Source organism: Chiloscyllium punctatum, chromosome 49 (genome assembly GCF_047496795.1).
Source record: "Chiloscyllium punctatum isolate Juve2018m chromosome 49, sChiPun1.3, whole genome shotgun sequence".
Lineage (NCBI taxonomy): Eukaryota > Metazoa > Chordata > Chondrichthyes > Orectolobiformes > Hemiscylliidae > Chiloscyllium > Chiloscyllium punctatum.
The window spans coordinates 10650210-10670759 of record NC_092787.1 but is presented as its reverse complement, the minus strand read 5'-3'; the positions used below and the strand labels follow the sequence as shown (position 1 = coordinate 10670759).

Below are 20550 nucleotides of genomic sequence, written 5' to 3'. Positions count from 1 at the left end.
GACATTCTGTTCATTCTAAGAGGTGGCTTTGAGGCAGCTGAATCACCGTTAAGCACTCTCCATGTGTAAATAAAGGGTGATTTGGTGACGGGATATCGGCCTCTGTGGAGTTATTTCAGTTATTCAGGGGTTTCCAAAATGAAGATGTTGGCAAGACTGATTTTTCATGTTCAAGACTGGATACAGACATAGCTGGGTTGGTGGGGCAGTGCCCAGAGTGCCATCACGGACAAAAATTACTGCCAGCAACTCACCTACATTCATGGGAAAGACCGGGTAAATTCTGGACTCGGTTACAAGTCGACTATGCAGGTCCTTTCATGGGCTCAACGTTCAACTTCGTTGTGGACACCCACTTAAAGAGGCTGGATGTGCACAGTGTTCATTCATCAAACATGAGGATGATGAGAGAAAAACTATCAGCATTTTTTTCTAATACACAATCTCCCAGAAATGTTGGTCACAGATAATGGTCTATCAGTTACTAGCAGGGAATTTGCATATTTCCAAACGTTGAATGGTTTACAACACATCAAAATGGCTCTATACCATCCACTCTCCAATGGTCTGGTAGAAATAGCAGTCCAAACGTTTAACACTGGCTTAAAGAAACAGCCAACAGCTTCACCAGATACCAAACTATCCTAGTTCCTATTTGATTATAGGATCACCCCTCATGCAACTACAGCAACAGCTCCAGTTGTGTTGCTATTGGGAAGAAGACTCCGCACCAGGTTAAATCTGATCTAACCAAACATGGGGGTGGGGGGTGTCAGGGTGAAATGGTATCAGGGATGCCAATGCCAGACACATGACTCCTTTAAAGTGAGTGAGACAGTTTACTACAGGGGACAAAGTTTGGTGTAGGAACCATGGGAATGGCCCTGCATGGATAAGAGGCATGGTTGACGTGAAGTCAGGTCCAGTGACGTATAAAGTTCAGGTAGATGTGACAGTCCTGAACAAGCACATGGACCACATGAAAGCTGCAAACTCACAAACAGTGCAGGAGCAAAACGTGCCTGGCTCCTCGACAGCCTTTCCAACTGTTCCAGAACCAGTGGGTTCTCCCTTTCCAAGTGCTGAAGGTACCTCAGAATCCAAGATGAAAATGGCAGATGTCACCACCTTAATACCTTTGCCATCTGAAGAGAATGAATTTTTTCCGAGACAGTCCAGGCACAAGGGGTGAGCTACTGTGCATTACATGCCACCTGTATTAAAGGCAAAGTAGGAGGAACATGACCCGGTGCTAAAATTCTCCAGGAGGAGCTACAAATAAAAGAACCGGCCATTGCCCTTGAACTTGGAGGGAGGCATGTAGTGATTATAACGAGGTCAGCCAGGTGGACCTCAAACAAAATTGAGTGTTAATCTGGTCCAACCAGTGAGCCCTGGCTAACGTAAGAAAAACAATGTCAGATATCCTGTGGTTTTTGTCTTCTGTACCTTATTCTATGAACACATTGTTGATAGGGGCAGTGTTTTGGAATTTTTAAAACTCCCATTGTTTAAAGTGGATCAAATTTTAATAAGTGAGTCTGAGGTGGTGTATTCTCAGATCTTTCTTCTCCAAAGAGGTTACTAGCTTTAGTATAGGTTATAGCATTTTAATCTTGGTCGTTAATTTCAGCTCTAAACTCAGGTTCACATCTTCACAACTGTTCCTGCTACTATCATCTTTTAATACCATCCTGCTGTCACTAACTAGCTATTATCATTAGCTTTTAATGCCCATTTGATGCCATCATGTTATTTTTTGGACCAAGCATCATTGCCAGCATGATACAGTCATCTCAGTGCTGCCCTATATCTTAGTGCACATAACATACACCACAAAGACTGTGTTCTGTTGAAACTGATGTCTTGAAGTTTAACAACACTATTTACATTGCTATCACATTAAGACTTACAGATACTCTGTGATCTGTGCTTACTGATGTTACTGTACATTATATACTGAAACTACTGTACTGCCTCCACTGCATTGAGAACCTGACTGAAGGAAAGGTTGGTTAGCTTTCCACTGGAACATCACATGTCATGATGTCATGCAACTGTCTTAAAGAAACATTGCCTATCTGGTCTAGAATCTATGCAATAAGACAACATCTAATATGTATTACTGTGCAAATACATCATGACAGAGCAAAAGATAACAACTAGTTCTATGAGTTCTTTTAGGGAAAAGTTTGCTCATTTGGACAGCTCTTTCAAGCAGCCAGCCATTGCAATGACAGGCTGAATGGTTTCCATCCACACTGAGATTCTATGATGTATTTTAACTGCAGGAGGCAGTTAGGTACAACAGGTGCAATAATTGCTGGTCTATAAAAATAATTAGCCTAAATAGCTGAATAAATATAAATATAGGAATAATTTTTTACTTTTAAAACATCAGTTCCTGTCTTGAAGTAAGAAATTTCTTAATAGGCTACATAGACCTGTTGCAACTTCCACATGACAAAGTAAAACTGAATAAAAACTACATCATATTGCTGCTTTACATTGAAACAAGTTTTCACATGGTGAAAATTTAATTCAAGAGCTTTGGGAATAGCCAATTCAATCTAAACATTATGATTCTTAGTGCATCATAAATATTTACATTTTGATGTAATATTCAATTAATCTCAATTTACAAGTATTTAATCTGGTTGTTTTACATTAAACAAATTTTTTCAGTCAATTATTACTCTATCTACTGTAAGTTTCTAAGTTTTGTCAATTTCCGTCTTTATTAAAATCTAGTCAACAGTGATACAAAGTCAGGAGATGAACTAAATTAAACGAACAGCAATTCAATCATCAATTTTATAGACCTGAACAAATTTCTTCTAACAGAAAATATTAATCAGTACACTGAATCCATGCTCATGTTTCGAACCAATTTTTCCTATCTATGTTCCAACATTAACTTGAGGGCCAAGATTTTCCTTTTGACTAAATTCAAAAGTTAAAAGTCTCAACTCACCTGTGATACTGTGATACTGCACTTCTTTGCCAACTCTTCTTTGGCTTCTTCACTGGGATAGGGATTGCTGAGGTGTGAGTAAAAATACTCATTCAAGACTTCTGTTGCTTGTTTGCTGAAATTGCGTCGCTTTCGTCTGAAAACATTAAAGATTTTAAGTTTTTTTTTAGATTACTTACAGTGTGGAAACAGGCCCTTTGGCCCAACAAGTCCACACCAACCCGCCGAAGCGCAACCCACCCAGACCCATTCCCCTACATTTACCCCTTCACCTAACAGTACAGGCAATTTAGCATGGCCAATCTAACCTGCACATTTTTGGATTTGGGAGGAAACCGGAGCACCTGGAGGAAACCCACGCAGACACGGGGAGAATGTGCAAACTCCATGCAGAGAGTCACCTGAGGCAGGAATTGAACCCGGATCTCTGGCACTGTGAGGCAGCAGTGCTAACTGCCGTGAAGCAGCAGTGGTAACCACTGTGCCACCGTGCCGATATGTTTTGTTAACATCAAGCAATTCTATCTTAGAGTTTAGACAGAAAGCTTATTCTTCAGACAAATTTTTTTCCCATACACACACAAATGAACAAGCCATGAAACAAGTTTGAATAAATCAAAGAATATTTTGTTTTTCCCACTTTTGCTTTCTTACCACAATGTCAAAGCAACAGAATTTTGAAAGTTTTTCCAACAATTTTTAAACCTACATTTTAGCTAAAAATTCAAAAATCCACTGAAGCAAAGGAAAACAGCCAATGACAATATCTGAGAAAGATAATTTTAGATTAGATTAGATTACTTACAGTGAGGAAACAGGCCCTTCGGCCCAACAAGTCCACACTGACCCGCCAAAGCGCAACCCACCCAGACCCATTCCCCTACCTTTACCCCTTCACCTAACACTACAGGCAATTTAGCATGGCCAATTCACCGAACCTGCACATTTTTGGACTGTGGGAGGAAACCGGGGCACCCAGAGGAAACCCACGCAGACATGGGGAGAATGTGCAAACTCCACACAGTTGCTTGAGGCAGGAACTAAACCTGAGTCTCTGGCGCTGTGAGGCAGCAGTGCTAACCACTGTGCCACCGTGCCGCCCTGGATTTATTCGCCTTTATGCATTTCAAGACATCCAGCACTTCTCCCTCTGTAATATGGACATTTTTCAAGATTCAACGTCTATTTCCCTACATTCTATATCTTCCATGTCCTTTTCCACAGTAAACACTGATGCAAAATACTCATTTAGTATCTCCCCTCTCTCCTGCAGCTCCACATTTAGGCTGCCATGCTGATCTTTGACGGGTCCTATTCGCTCCCTAGTTATGCTTTTGTCCTTAATCTATTTGTAAAAACTCTTTGGATTCTCTTTAACCCTATTTGCCAAAGCTATCTCATGTCCCTTTTTTGCCCTCCTGATTTCCCTTTGAAGTTTACTCCTACTGCCTTTATATACTTCTAATGATTCTCTTAATCTCTCCTGTCTATACCTGACATATGCTTCCTTTTTCTTAACCAAACCCTCAATTTCTCTAGTCACCCAGCATTCCCTATACTTACCAGCCTTTCCTTTCACAGGAATATAGTTTCTCTGGATTCTCATTATCTCATTTCTGAAGGCTTCCCATTTTCCAGCTGTCCCTTTACCTGCAAACATCTGCGCCCAATCAGCTTTTGAAAGTTCTTGCCTAATACCATCAAAATTAGCATTCCTCCAACTTAGAACTTCAACTTTTAGATCTGGTCATCCTTTTCCATCACTGTTTTAAAACTAATAGAATTATGGTCGCTGGCCCCAAAGTGCACCTCATTCACCTGCCTTGCCTTATTTCCCAAGAGTAGGTCAAGTTTTGCACCTTCTCTCGTAGGTACGTCCACATACTGACTCAGAGACCTTTCTTTTATACACTTAAATTCTTCTCCATCTAAACCCTTAACACTATGGCAATCCCAGTCTATGTTTGGAAAGTTAAAATCCCCAACCATAACCACCCTATTATTCTTACAGATATGCGAAATTTCTTGACAAATTTGTTTCTCAATTTTCTGCTAACTATTAGGGGGTCTATAATATAATCCCAATAAAGGTGACCATCCCTTTCTTATCTCTCAGTTCCACCCAAATAACTTCCCTAGATGTATTTCCAGGAACATCCTCCCTAAGTACAGCTGTAATGCTATCCCTTATCAAAAACACCACTCCCCCTCTTCTTTTGCCTCCCTTTCTATCTTTCCTATAGCATTTGTATCGTGGAACATTAAGCTACCAGTCCTTTCCAATCCTGAGCCACATTTCAGTAATAGCTATGATATCCCAGTCCCATGTTCCTAACCATACCCTGAGTTCATCTGCCTTCCCTGTTAGACTTGTTGCATTGAAATAAATGCAGTTTAATTAATCAGTCCTACCTCGTTCTCTGCTTTGTTCCTAACTGCCCTGTTTGACTTGCTTCATTTCTCAACTGTACCAGTCTCAGATTGATCTTTCCTCAGTATCTCCCTGGGTCCCAACTCCCCCACCACCACCATACTAGTTTAAATCCTCACGAGCAGCTCTAGCAAATCTCCCTATTTCCCTGCCAATATATTACTCCCCTTCCAATTCAGGTGCAATCCGTCCTTCTTGTACAAGTCACTTCTACCCCAGAAGAGATTCCAGTGATTCAAAGATGTGAATCTTTCTCCCATACACCCACTGAAAAGAACTGTTAAACTGCAGCTAGGCCTGTGAAAACACATCATCCAATACTCAAAGATAATTGGCATGTCTCTAAAAGTCTACAAGCATCATACCTTTGAAAAGTGAAAGCATAATCTTTCAGTCTAGATCCTATATCATACTAAAATATATATAAATATCAATAGCTTTTCTACAGGCCTCCTGACTTGACTGTGACCTAAATAGACAATGTGCCTGTGCAGACACTTGTTCTTGTACCTTTCAGGATTGCTTTCTCTATTCCTCTGGAGAGGTTAAATGGAAGGTTCCTCTGCATTTTACAACACCAGAACTTTGCATCATTCCAACAACGAAATGCCCCCTTGGTTTTTCTGCAGTGTAACGATGAATGCTCATTCCAGCACAGCACATGGAATGTCCCTGGAGTAACATTCATCTCTCTATTGTGCGACCACTCTTATTGCCTTCTTTACTCTCTCTCCCCCTTTGAATAAATCATTTGAAAAATGCACATCTGCTCAATTTAACTTGTGCAAAGTTATCCAAATTCTCTAAAGACATCTTCCAACTGTTTTTAATTATTATAATTTACCACACCTGCTGATGACCCGGCTGCCAGTGAAATTACTTCAGTTTGTTTCAGTCTCTAACTGTCTACAGGTGCAATGTGTGCTGCATTAATAGAATCGGTACATTTAACAAACCAGCAGAGATCTTGATCGGCAGTTTAAAGCAGAATGGCAATGGCCTTCAAAGCCAGTGTAATAGTGACTATGAAATTACTGTTGTATTTGAGCTGTGGCTCTTGTGGCAGAGTAAGAGTGTACCAATTCTGAGCGAAGCAATCTGGGTTTGAGTCCTACACCTGCTCCAGAGGTGTGTCACAATGTCTCTTAACAGGTTGTTTAAAATATCTACTGTTGTATTTGGAGCTCTTGTGGCACAGTTGTAGTGTCCCTACCTATGACCAGGAGGCACAGATTCAATTTCCAAGGTTGTATGCTATTCTGCCATCTCAATGACAACGGGTTGCACAATTTAATTCCAATTCTCGGTTGAGTAGTAGCATGCTCATATATCAACTTTGATTGTATACCAAATATCAGCATGGAGCATCATTTGAATCTTCAAAATTTCAAGACATCGTGATGCCTGAAAGCAAGTAATTAAATTCAGGTTGAGGAAACCCTAGATTGAGTATGAAATACCATATATACTCGTGTATAGATGGAATTTTGAAGACTGTTTCTTTTTTAAAGCTGAAATTAGGGAGTCAACTAATTCATGGGGACAAGTTTTGAGGGCTGAAATTCATGCTGCAGTTTGAAATGCCATATGAGCAAATCCAGTTTAAGAAGAAAAACAATGAATTACAGTAAAGGTAATTACTGGATAAAAACAAGAGACCGCAATAAAAATGTAAAATATCAAAGATTCATTGAAATCCTGCAAAATCACACTATTCAACATCATCTTGGCCTGGTATAATGGCAGACTTAAAATGACACATTTATTAAATTCTGATTGTGTAAGCATCTTGAATATTCCCGCCAAATTCTTCTGTTTCCCTCCCATTTACTCTCAGATGTTATGAACATTTGCAACATTATTTTAAATTCTTTGACAAATGTGTTCAAGTATGTAGCTAATATTTATTCTGATTTTATTCAGTTAAAATGGTTAATATTTTAACGATATTAACTTTTGGATGTATAGTGAACAAAGTGTGATAAGTACCAATAGACTGAATGAGTCTAAATGTGCTGTAGTAAACCAAGTGTGGTAAGTAGAGTTATGAATGAATGAATAGAGATGCAATTTGGTAAACAAAGAGCAATGAATAGTTACCAGTATGAATGAATGAATGCAATTTAATGAGATATAGTAGGGTCAACTTAGACATGAGATATTTGGAAAATACAAGATTCTTTGGCCAAAATAAGGGGTTGACCTTTACATGAGATTGACCTTTACACTGGTATATATGGTATGTCACAAATATATTGACAAAGAAAATGTTCTTCAAATTACTTGGATTCACAGTCTTGCATTCTCCTGCACAATAGCTGCTTTACTCTCCTTCTAAACTTCCATTCTATTAGTGGAGAACATGCAAACTGCAAGTGGCAAGTACAAAAGAAGTTGGCGTGTGTTTTGGGAGTGTCAGCTGGGCTTACTGGCAGCACTTTCACCATGAAGCAGGAAGATTGTGGGCTCAATTCTCACTTCAGGATTACAATATACAGTCTTGGCAGGGATTTCCATGCAATATTAAATAAGTGCCACATTATCAGGGGATGCCATCTTCTTATTCAAATGAATGCAAAAATTCTCACCAAGTCTTTCTCCAAAGCACATGTAGGCTGTCCTGACTTCCTCGAATACACTCTCGACCAACAAAGCCAAAACCGATTAACTAATTATTCATTTCATTTCTGTTTAATTACTTTCCTGTGCATAGAGTCATAGACATGTACAGCATGGAAACAGACCCTTCAGTCCAACCTGTCCATGCCGACCAGATATCCCAACCCAATCCTGTCCCATCTGCCAGCACCCGGCCCATATCCCTCCAAACCCTTCCTATTCATTTACTCACCCAAATGCCTCTTACATGTTGCAATTGTACCAGCCTCCACCACATCCTCTGGCAGCTCATTCCATACACGTACCACCCTCTACGTGAAAAAGTTGCCCCTTAGGTCTCTTTATATCTTTCCCCTCTCACCCTAAACCTATGCCCTCCAGTTCTGGACTCCCCAACCCCAGGGAAAAGACTTTGCCTATTTATCCTATCCATGCCCCTCATAATTTTGTCAACCTCTATAAAAGCCTCAGCCTCAGACGCTCCAGGGAAAACAGCCCCAACCTGTTCAGCATCTCCCTATAGCTCAAATCTTCCAACCCTGGCAACATCCTTGTAAATCTTTTCTGAACACTTTCAAGTTTCACAACATCTTTCCAATAGGAAGGAGACCAGAATTGCACGCAATATTCCAACAGTAGCCTAACCAATGTCCTTTACAGCAGCAACATAACCTCCTACTCCTGTACTCAATATTTTGACCAATAAAGGAAAGCATACCAAACGCCTTCTTCACCATCCTATCTACCTGCGACTCCACTTTCAAGGAGCTATGAACCTGCACTCCAAGGTCTCTTTGTTCAGCAACACTCCCTAGGACCTTACCATTAAATGTATAAGTCCTGCTAAGATTTGATTTCCCAAAATGCAGCACCTCGCATTTATCTGAATTAAACTCCATCTGCCACTTCTCAGCCCATTGGCCCATCTGGTCCAGATCCTGTTATAATCTAAGGTAACCCTCTTCACTGTCCACTACACCTCCAATTTTGGTGTCATCTGCAAACTTACTAAGTGTACCGCTTACGCTTGCATCCAAATCATTTATATAAATGACAAAACGTAGAGGGCCCAGCACCGATCCTTGTAGCACTCCACTGGTCACAGGCCTCCAGCCTGAAAAACAACCCTGCACCACCACCCTCTGTCTTCTACCTTTGAGCCAGTTCTGCATCCAAATGGTTAGTTCTCCCTGTATTCCATGAGATCTAACCTTGCTAGTCAGTCTCCCATGGGAAACCTTGTCGAACGACTTACTGAAGTCCAGAAAGATCACATCTACTGCTCTACCCTCATCAATCTTCTTTATTACTTCTTCAAAAAACTCAATCAAGTTTGCATATTATAGTTGTCACATTTATAAGAAAAAGAAAACCTGATTGTACTTCAAAAGTGACTAAGTAGGTGTTAAGCACGTTAGTCTATTGAGGCATGAAAAGTGCCATAAAAGTCCATACATTGGTCTTTCACAAGGTATGTTTGGGACCGGAGTGTTTGATGATCATTAGTTTTAAAACATGCTTTTAATTCAATTTTAACCTCTCCAACTTCAGTTTAGAAATGTTCACCAATATTCAGATCTATTTTAATCCCATGCTATTCCTCATAATATGTTCAATCTGTTATGTGTAACAAACTCCTTATTGGAGCCAAAAGAGAAAATGCTGGAAAATCTCAGCAGGTCTGGCAGCATCTGTAAGGAGAGAAAAGAGCTGACGTTTCGAGTCTAACTGACTCTTTGTCAAAGCTGGATGGAACAGGTAAAGGGGCAGGAGTTGCACCTTCTGCGATTGCATGGGAAGGTGCGGCGTGTGATGGGAGAGGTATTAGGTGTGATGGAGGAGTGGACTCGGTTGTCCCGGAGGGAACGATCTCTGCGGAATGCAGACAGGGGGAGAGAAGGGAAGATGTGTTTAGTGGTGGCGTCGTGTTGGAGTTGGCAAAAATGGCGGAGGATTATTCTTTGCATGTGAAAGCTGGAGTGATAGGTGACAACAACAGGGACCCTATCCTTGTTCTGGGAGGGGAGGGAAGGGGTGAGGGTCATGGCACAGGAGATGGACCACACGCTGTCGAGAGCCCTGTCAACAACTGTAGGTGGGAAGCCACGGTTGGAAAAGAAGGAGCACATAAGAGCACCACTTTGGAAAGTGGCCTCATCGGAACAAATGCGGTGGAGGCGAAGGAGTTGAGAGAAAGGGATAGAATCCTAACAGGATGTAGGGTGAGAAGAGCTGTAGTCCAGATAGCTGTGGGAGTCAGTGGGCTTGTAATGGATATTAGTGGATTGACTATTGCCAGAAATGGAGACATAGAACATAGAAAAATACAGCGCAGTACAGGCCCTTTGGCCCTCGATGTTGCGCCGAGCGAAGCCTACCTAACCTACACTAGCCCAATAACCTCCATATGCTTATCCAATGCCCGCTTGAATGACCATAAAGAGGGAGAGTCCACCACTGATACTGGCAGGGCAGTCCATGAACTCACAACCCGCTGAGTAAAGAATCTACCCCTAACATCTGTCCTATACCAACCTCCCCTTAATTTAAAGCTGTGTCCCCTAGTAACAGCTGACTCCATACGCGGAAAAAGGTTCTCACTGTCAACCCTATCTAAACCCCTAATCATCTTGTACACCTCTATCAAATCTCCCCTAAACCTTCTTTTCTCCAATGAGAACAGCCCCAAGTGCCTCAGCCTCTCCTCATACGATCTTCCTACCATACCAGGCAACATCCTGGTAAACCTCCTCTGCACCCGTTCCAGTGCCTCCACATCCTTCCTATAGTATGGCGACAAAAACTGTACACAATACTCCAGATAAGGCCGAACCAGAGTCTTATACAACTGCAACATGACCTCAGGACTCCGGAACTCAATTCCTCTACCAATAAAGCCCAGTACGCCATATGCCTTCTTCACAGCACTATTTACCTGGGTGCAGCACTATTTACCTGGAGACAGAAAGGAGAAAGTGAGGACTGCAGATGCTGGAGATCAGAGCTGAAAAATGTGTTGCTGGAAAAGCGCAGCAGGTCAGGCAGCATCCAAGTAGCAGGAGAATCGACGTTTCGGGCATGAGCCCAAAGAAGGGCTTATGCCCGAAATGCGATTCTCCTGCTCCTTGGATGCTGCCTGACCTGCTGCGCTTTTCCAGCAACACATTTTTCAGGGGGAGACAGAAAGGTCAAGGAAAGGAAGGCAAGTGTCGGAGATGGACCAGGTGAAGGTGATGGAAGGATGGAAACTGGAAGTGGAAGTTTATGAATTTTTCCAGATCAGGACGAGAGCATGAAGCCGCACCGAAATAGTCATCGATGTACCGATAAAGCAGTTGTGGGAGGGGACCTGGGTAGGCCTGGAACAAGAAATGTTCCACATACCCCATGAAAAGGCAGGCATAGCTAGGACCCATGCGAATACCCATTGCTACACCTTTGATTTGGAGAAAATGGGATGAGTTGAAGGAGAAGTTGTTGCGAGAGAGAACAAGTTCAGCCAGGCGGAGGAGAGTGGTGGTGGATGGAGATTGTTCGGGCCTCTTTTCGAGAAAGAAGCGAAGAGCTTTCAAGCCGTCTTGGTGTGGGATAGAGGTGTAAAGAGACTGCACATCCATGGTGAATAGGAGGCAGTTAGGGCCTGCGAATTGAAAGCTGTCAATGTGTCACAAGGCATTAGAGGAATCCCGGATGTAGCTGGGGAGGGACTGAACCAGAGAAGTGAGGATGGAGTCAAGGTAGGAGGAAATAAGTTCAGTGGGGCAGGAGCATGTTGATATAATGGGCCTGCCGGGACAGTCCTTCTTGTGGATTTTGGGGAGTAGGTAGAAATGGGCTGTCCGGGGTTGGGAGACTATGAAGTTGGAAGCTGTGGCGGGGGGGGGAGGCATCCGGAGGAAATGAGATCAGTCACGGTGTTAGAGACAATGGCTTGATGCTCAGTGGTGTGGTCATGTTCCAGGGGGAGGTAGGAGGAGGAATCAGAGTTGGCAATCAGCCTCTGCGAGGTAGAGGTCAGTACACCAGATGACAACAGCACCCCCTTTGTCAACAGGTTTGATGACAAGGTTGGGGTTGGACCTAAGGGAGCGAAGGGCAGAAAGTTCGGATGGAGAGAGGTTGGAATGTGTAAGAGGGGCAGAGAAATTAAGGCGGCCAATGTCCCGTCGACAATTGTCAATGAAAAGATTGAGGGCAGGAAATTGTCCTGGTGGGGGTGTCCAATTAGAGGTGGAATGTTGGAGGGATGTGAAAGGATCTGTGGAGCAGGGGAGGACTCTTGCCCAAAGGAGTGCGAAGGCAAAGGCAAAGGAGGAAGAGCTCAGCATCATCTCAAGCCCGGAATTCATTGAGGTGGGAACGCAAGGGTACAAAGCTGAGTCCTTTGCTGAGAACAGCACACTCAGCCTCAGAGATACTGTATACATTTTTTGGGGGAATTTGGATTTCAAAAGAGGCAGACAGATTAGGTCAGTTCTGTGAAGTTTTTTAAGGATTAGATGGTCAGTTTGGAACAATAACATAAATACATCAGTTTCAAGAAAGCATGGGACTACTGCAGTACACCTTTAATCCTAAAGGATAAAATGTTTATTTTATAAACATCCAACAGAAAAAGTAAACATAATAAGATAATTAGTTTATTTTTGACTTCAGAACAGAAGGTTTAGAGTTTTAATTCAAAAGAACTCAAGAGTTCAATTCAAAAATAACTGTTTCTCCTAACAATCAACCAAGTCAGTTTAGGGGAGCAAGTCACCCTAACCAAAGTACTTTACTGTGGAGCTATCAAACCAGGATATAAATCATCAAGTTGTTAGAATTGAGGAAGTTTAGGCCATTAGAATTGTAAAAGGTTAATGCTGACTGACTCAGAAAGGCATTATTAATTGTATCTATAGTGCAAGCAAAAGGAACTGGAAAGTGGAGATTTGAAAGCTGAGACCAGGGTGTTATTGGGAAATAGGCTAAAACATTGTTTTGTTGTTTGTGTTAAGAATTTTTGTAACTGTTTCCTACATATACATAGTTTTATTTGTTTATTTCTTCTCTGTGTAATAAACTTATATTCTGTTGCTAAAGAACTTCTGCAGTCTCATGTGTATATGTGGCAGAAACCAACCATTTTGTTAAACAACAACAAAAAAGCAATGTGATTTCCCAAGTCAGGTTTCATTCTGGGATCTGACTTATCCAGTATTTCCATCATCTGGGATCATAACAATAAATTATTTTTTATAATTGTACCTTTGAAATGTTGGTCATATCTGAACTGGTATTCTAAACAGTTCACAAGCCAACAAATGTTAACATTTCTTAAGTATACTATTGCAGCTTTTTTTTAAAGATTGTTAATGCAATTAAGGCAAATTCTTTTGTTTGTAATTACTGCAGTGAACTCAATTGTTGAGTCCCCATTGTTTGTCAGCTGAGACACTTTCCACTGTGCATGTGCAATCTACATGGACAAAGCTATTTTATAGATTATAATTGGAATGGGTGACTTTTGTTTTCTTTTTTTATCTTGGTTTGTTTGAAGAAAATTATTTGAATACATACCTTCAAAATGAAACATGAAAACACGAATGAGTTCAAGTTTTATATACAGGGAATAATTTACTATAAAAATGCTTAAATAGGACACAGGCATGCAAAAATAAAAATAAACGTGTACAGGTGATAACAGACTTAAACATTAAATTGCATTTATTCTAAATCTGTAACATAATATTACTGTATTGAAGATTAAATCAATTAAAGAATAACACAATCATTATACTCTGAAAAGTTGGCTTTCAATACTGCACTTTTAATGCTGCAATTATCCTGTAGCTCTTGGTCTCAGAACTGTTTACTTTAAATATCAGTTCCTATTTACACTGCCTGGCTGGAACGTCAATTCTCCTCCCCAGGATAGAACTTGGCTGCATGTTTGGTTACAATACTGTACCAAGCTCCTCTCCTAGGAGCTAACATATAAATGTTTGGAGAGTGCAAATGCAAGTGTCTGCACTCTGAACATTTAAATTAACTCCAGGTAGGTTTATGGCATACCCTTGGGATCCAAAATCTCTGAAGAGACATCTTAAACTCTTTCTTGGCACCAGACTGGAATTCCAATGCACACACCCTAATATAATGACTTGAATTGAGTTCAATGCAGAAATAATAAGCATAAGAATTTGTCTTAATTGCATAAACAATTTTTAAAAAGCCACAAAAATACCTGAAGAAATGTAAACTCTTATTGGCTTGTGAGCTGTTTAGAATTCTGAAGTTTTGCGTAATCTAACCACCTGGCAAACTGGTGGCTGAAACCTCACTATGTTGTTCCATCATCAGTTCATTTGAATATAAGTGGTAATTACTAATCTCTTTTTCATGCACTTGAGGTAGTACAATTGTGTTTCAGAATGTTCAGTACTCAAATAGTTAACAAATATTAACATGGAGACCTGCAATGCTCAAAGGAACAAATTGCAATCAAACATGCTCATCAGAGATTAACATCATTGCACAAATTCCACAGCCATTTACTTTGCTCCAGTTCTTCAATAATTTCTTGTTTAAAATTATTTTTCCTGAGTTAGTGGATCAGAAATGATAATCATTAAGAATATTACTTGCTTTCAATTTTCCAACTACAACCCTCAGTCTTTAAATACATTGATTTATCTTGCACTTCAAGCTGTACTTTCAGAAGGGACTAGGAACATACAATTGTATATTACGTTCGGTGAAATAATGTCATAAATTACAGTTTGAAAAAATATATTCCTTCATAAACAATAGGATCAATAAATATAGTTCTAACCTCCCCAGAAGGGGAACAGAGTAATACGAAGGTTGTAGGGTGTCATTTTCAGCAGCTTGCAAAAAGCGGCTGTCATATTGAGAAAAGTTTTGCAGAACCTTAGAATAGTCAAGATTGTTGGGGGCAGGGGGTGAGGTTCAGAAAATAAGCTGAGGCAGGGACAAGGAGCAGGAGCAGGCCATCAGCCTTTCAAGCCTGTTGTTCCATTCAATCAAATCCTGGTTGATATGAGATTGCAACCTCGGTGTGGAATCAAATAGGATGCTGAAGCTGGAAACAGTCTGCTTCATTCTAAAACAGTGGTTGGAGAGTGGTAAGAGAATGGAATTTGTGGCAGAGGGCAAAGACAACAGTTTTTTTCTTCAGTGTTCATTGTAGCTTATCCGAGACTGTACATTGAAGAAGCAATCTGACAACACAGTGGCAATGGAGGGCTAAGAGTGGAGATGGTGATGTGGATCTGGGTATCATCAGTGTTACCTTTCAACCTATCTTCAAATATTGTGGATGGTGAGAAGCATGTAATTATGAAATAGGAATGAGGCAAGTATAAATGATGGTGGGGAAATCAGAAGAGAAGCCACTGCAAAATATGCTATTGCTAAGACTGGATAGCATCTGCTCCCAGGAGGACCAGTTCCAATACCGTACAACCCAGATGGCCTCCTTCTTCAAAGACTGCAATTTCCCCCCAGAAGTGAGTGACGATGCTCTCCACCCCATCTCCTCCACTTCCCGCTCCTCCGCCCTTGAGCCCCGCCCCTCCAATCGCCACCAGGACAGAACCCCACTGGTCCTCACCTAACACCCCACCAACCTCCATATACACCATATCATCCGTCGTCATTTCCGCCACCTCCAAACGGACCCCACCACCAGGGACATATTTCCCTCCCCTCCCCTATCAGCGTTCCAAAAAGACTACTCCCTCCGTGACTCCCTCGTCAGGTCCACACCCCCCACCAACCCAACCTCCACTCCCGGCACCTTCCCCTGCAACTGCAAGAAATGCAAAACTTGCGCCCACACCTCCCCCCTTACTTCCCTCCAAGGGATCCTTCTATATCCGCCACAAATTCATCTGCACCTCCACACACATCATTTATTGCATCCGCTGCACCCGATGTGGCCTCCTCTATATTGGGGAGACAGGCCACCTACTTGCGGAACGTTTCAGAGAACACCTCTGGGACACCTGGACCAACCAACCCAACCACCCTGTGGCTCAACACTTCAACTCCCCTTCCCACTCCACCAGGGACATGCAGGTCCTTGGACTCCTCCATTGCCAGACCATAGCAACACGACGGCTGGAGGAAGAACGCCTCATTTTCCGCCTAGAAATTCTCCAACCACAAGGGATGAACTCAGATTTCTCCAGTTTCCTCATTTCCCCTCCCCCCACCTTGTTTCAGTCCCAACCCTCAAACTCAGCACCACCTTCCTAACCTGCAATCTTCTTCCTGACCTCTCCGCCCCCCCCACCCCTACTCCGGCCTATCACCCTCACCTTAACCTCCTTCCACCTATTGCATTTCCAACGCCCCTCCCCCAAGTCCCTCCTCCCTACCTTTTATCTTAGCCTGCTGGACACACTTTCCTCATTCCTGAAGAAGGGTTCATGCCCGAAACGTCGATTGTCCTGCTCCTTGGATGCTGCCTGACCTGCTGCGCTTTTCCAGCAACACATTTTCAGCTCTGATCTCCAGCATCTGCAGTCCTCAGTTTCTCCCCTAAGACTGGATGGGTAAAGCTGGCAGTAGATGAGAGCTAAACAACATTGGAGGTGGATGTTGTGGACAAACCAAGACAGCACAGTGGCCAAAGATGTCGATTTGGGCATAAATATGTAAAGAAAGACATTAAAATGGCCTCTAATATCCAACAGTTGACAAATCAGTTGTAGGAATCCTTTATCCCCACCTGCAACACTATGGTGAACACCTTTGCAAAGCTATTCTAATATGCAGTGGGGAGCCCCATAACACAAGTTGCAAGGGCAGTTTTGGATTCTGACATGAACAATCAATCAGAGTGCTGCCAAAGAGCTTTGAGTGTTCATTTAGGAAAGAACTGACTTTCCTGATGAACAACTGCATACAACTATTTCTCATTTCTTTACTAGTCTGAAAAGTCTGTTTTCCAGTGACAAGTGTTCACATAGATCCGATGCCAGTACAAGTGGCAGGACAGGAATGAATTGATAACATGCAAAAAGGAAATGGGGCCAGAATGCTCTTACAACAGCATATGAAGTGCAGCCTTACTGGCTTTATGCACCCTGACAGAAAACCACTTTGTCTCAGATGATCCAATTGCATCAACCAGGAATCTTGCAGACTTCTGCTGTTAAGGAGGAGCATTAGAATATCTTTAAGACATTCTATGTGGCATACTTACACAGTCAAAATTAGGCACACACAAAGTACTATGTATCTACTTGTTGTTGGGGATGCAGTGATTATTTTTGGCAAGTTTTCTAAGTTGTTGATAAGATAATGTCAAAAAGAAGATGTGATATTCATGGTCTAAATGAATACCAAGTATCCCATATGCTGTCTATCCAACTTTTCTTTCTTTGTTTGCTCTACTTAACCAAAAATTAGCATCAACTGGCATTTCCAATAGAAACGAACTGAGGCTTCTCTTGTAAAGAAATGGTGGAAGGGAACATTGAGAATCCTGCAGCAAGGCAGGGTATAGCAACACCTTTGATAAAATGAAGCATCCCATGATGCACCATAGGAAAATTATAGAGTAGAGTATGACATTGAGTGTAATGAGTTATTTGATCAGGTGACCAAAAGCTTGGTCCAAAAGGTAGGTTTAAGGACTGTCTCAAGTTAGGCAAGTGAGACATAGAGGTGGAGAAGTGTAGGAAGGGTATTCCAGAGCTGAGGGCCTTAGCAACTGAAGGTGCAATGGGACAGCAATGAAAACTGTGATGCACAAAAGCCTAGAATTAGAGGAGCATAGATATTTTGGAGGTTTGAGGGGAAAATTACAAACAATGGGAAGGATAAAATCATGAATAGATTTTAAAATAAGGATGAAAATTTTAAAATAAAGATGTCACTCAACCAGGAACTAATGTAGGTTCGGTGACATAAGTGAACAGGGCTCAATGCAAGTTCAGAGGCAGGCAGAAGACTTTTGGATGACCTCACATTTATGGAGGGTAGAATGTGGCAGACCAACCCAAACAGTGCTGCAGTTGTCAAGTCTAGAGATAACTAAGGCATGAATGATGGTTTCAGCAGCAGACAAGCTGTGATAGGGGCAATCTTGAGTGATGTTGCAGAGGCAGAAGTAGATGGTCTTAGTGATGGAACAACTATGAAGTTGGAAGCTCATTTCAGGACCAAATATAACATCAAAGTTGGAAATGGAATAGCTTAATCTCAGATTTTGTCTGGCAAAGGAATAGAATCAGTATCTAGGGTACAGCTCAATTAGGCACTTTGCTTGGAGGACATTTCTGCTCATCCAATGCAAACCAATCGATGAGCAATCTGATAATTAGCAACAATGGAGGAATGGAGAAATGTGGTGAGGTAGATCTGTATATCATCAGCTTTTTTATGAAAGCAAACATTATGCCTTTAGATGAAGTTGTTGAGTTGCAAAATTTAAAAAAAAGGTGAGGGGTTAAGGATAGATTCTTGTAGAACACCAAAGGTGAGCAAGAGAAGCCATAGCAAGTGATTCTTTGGCTACAAATGGAACAAGGAAATGCAGTACCAGCCAGTAAGATGACAGTGAGAGGTACTGGAGCAGGGTGCTGTAGTGAAACATATCAAAGGCTACAAACAGGATGAGAAAGACAACAAAAGAAATTTACCTTTGTCAGTCAAACAGGATCTCATTTGTGATTTTGATGTCTATTGTTTCAGTACTGTGGCAGGAGTGGACAGCTAATGAGAAGGATTCAACCTTAGAGTTCCAGGAAATGTGGGAACAAATTTGGGAGGCACCATGATATTAAAGGTCATTGGGGAGAAAAGGGAGGTTGGAAATTAGACTGAAGTTTGCAGGGACAAGAGAGTCAAGGGTAAGATTTTTGAGGGAGTGATGAAGGCAGATTTAAAGGTTAGGCAGTCAACATGCATAATGAGATTGTTTACAATATTGGCTAACATGGGAACCAGGAGGGGAAGTTGGGTGACCAAAACTTTGACAACAAAGAGAAAAAAAAATCAGTTATTTCATAAATGTTTAGCACTTTAAATCAAATTCTATTTCACAATAATAGACAACCATTTTAATGAGAATGATGTAAAGTGAGCATCAATGAAAAATAATGAATGGAAACAGGTGTATGAAAATCATTTTAACTTATTTGTTGAGCAACAAATCTGTAGGATTGGATGGAATGCTATCACTGAACTGATTCTATTGTGCTGTGCAAACAATGCTGCACCTGATCCCCTCAGTTTCCTGAAAAAAGCGAGTTAGGCTAAAATGTCAGCATATCATTTCCACTTCACGTGAACATCTAAGATTGTCCTGAAATGTTCCTGAAAAATTGGTAAGCTGCAAATTTGTGCATTAATTTTATGTAATGGATCCCTGCACCATTTACAGAATACCCATTGACAGTCACTGAAAAAAGATTTGTTCTTTACATGGTTAACAATTTGCTAACAAAAGTGTGTGTCAAAAATTATTTGCTTCAAAACTACTTGGCCATGATTTTATTCACAAAGTATGGAAATAACAGACATTCTTCTAACTTTTTGTGAGAAGCGTTTTCATGCTATGGACTCAAATAGTTTAAAAAAAACTAGTTACCAACACCACACCGCTGTTGGTTCAGACCCTCCTTAGCCACTTTCTCATTTGATAGTCTCACTTTTCTGGTTTGTGGCAGAATGATCTAAGCACTCAACGCTCAGCTCCTAAATGTCAAAAATAAAGCTGGATTCTAGGCATATTAGCTCTTGATTGCAATCTCAAAAATCTACACATATAACTGGTTGTGATCTATGGACAGTGTGCACAGGTAAAAGTGTTGACATAACGTCAGCAATGACAAATGCCTATCCAATATAATATAACTGAAATACAAGTGCTAGGCAAACCACAATGCATCTTCACACAGATATGACAACTACCATCCTATAATATTAGACTTCAACCCTGCTAGGAATATTTAGTGGATAAATACATAAACTCCTCAGAAAGGCCAAGTGAAAACAGTATTTGTCTCTTGCCAGGATCAGTAAATCTGGTCAGTTTATCTTTGGGTCCAAAATTAGCTTAATAAAACCAGTACATTAAATGTATTAATTGTATTTTGATGCTGGGCTTAAATAGGATTAATTAATTAATTAATCTGTGCTCATCTTGTGGCACAGTGATTGTGTCCCTAGCTCTGGATCAAAACATCAGGGTTCAACTCCCATTTGCCCTGGCGATGTGTCATAGATCATAGATATGTACAGCATGGTAACGGACCCTACGGTCCAACCTGTCCATGCGACCAGATATCCCACCCCAATCTAGTCCCACCTGCCAGCACCCGGCTAATTCCCTCCAAACCCTTCCAATTCATATACCCATCCAAATGCTTTTTAAATGTTGTAATTGTAACAGCCTCCACCACTTCCTCTGGCAGCTCATTCCATACATGCACAACCCTGTGTGAAAAAGTTGTTCCTTAGGTCTCTTTTATATATTTCCCCTCTTACCCTAAACCTATGCCCTCTAGTT

At 41.3% G+C, this 20550-nt stretch overlaps 1 protein-coding gene across 5 annotated transcripts in view; it reads right to left on the bottom strand.

The window, feature by feature from the left end:
* The window catches only part of LOC140469293 (pre-B-cell leukemia transcription factor 3), a 258334-nt gene that overhangs the window by 36439 nt on the left and 201345 nt on the right, over positions 1 to 20550 (bottom strand). For all 5 annotated transcript variants that reach the window (XR_011956053.1, XM_072565650.1, XM_072565649.1 and 2 more), the window contains exon 5: positions 2975 to 3110. Coding sequence is in view for 4 of the 5 variants with exons in the window: in XM_072565650.1 (XP_072421751.1) it covers positions 2975 to 3110 (136 nt within the window). In the remaining variant the exon portion in view is untranslated. The remainder of the gene's footprint in view (positions 1 to 2974; positions 3111 to 20550) is intronic.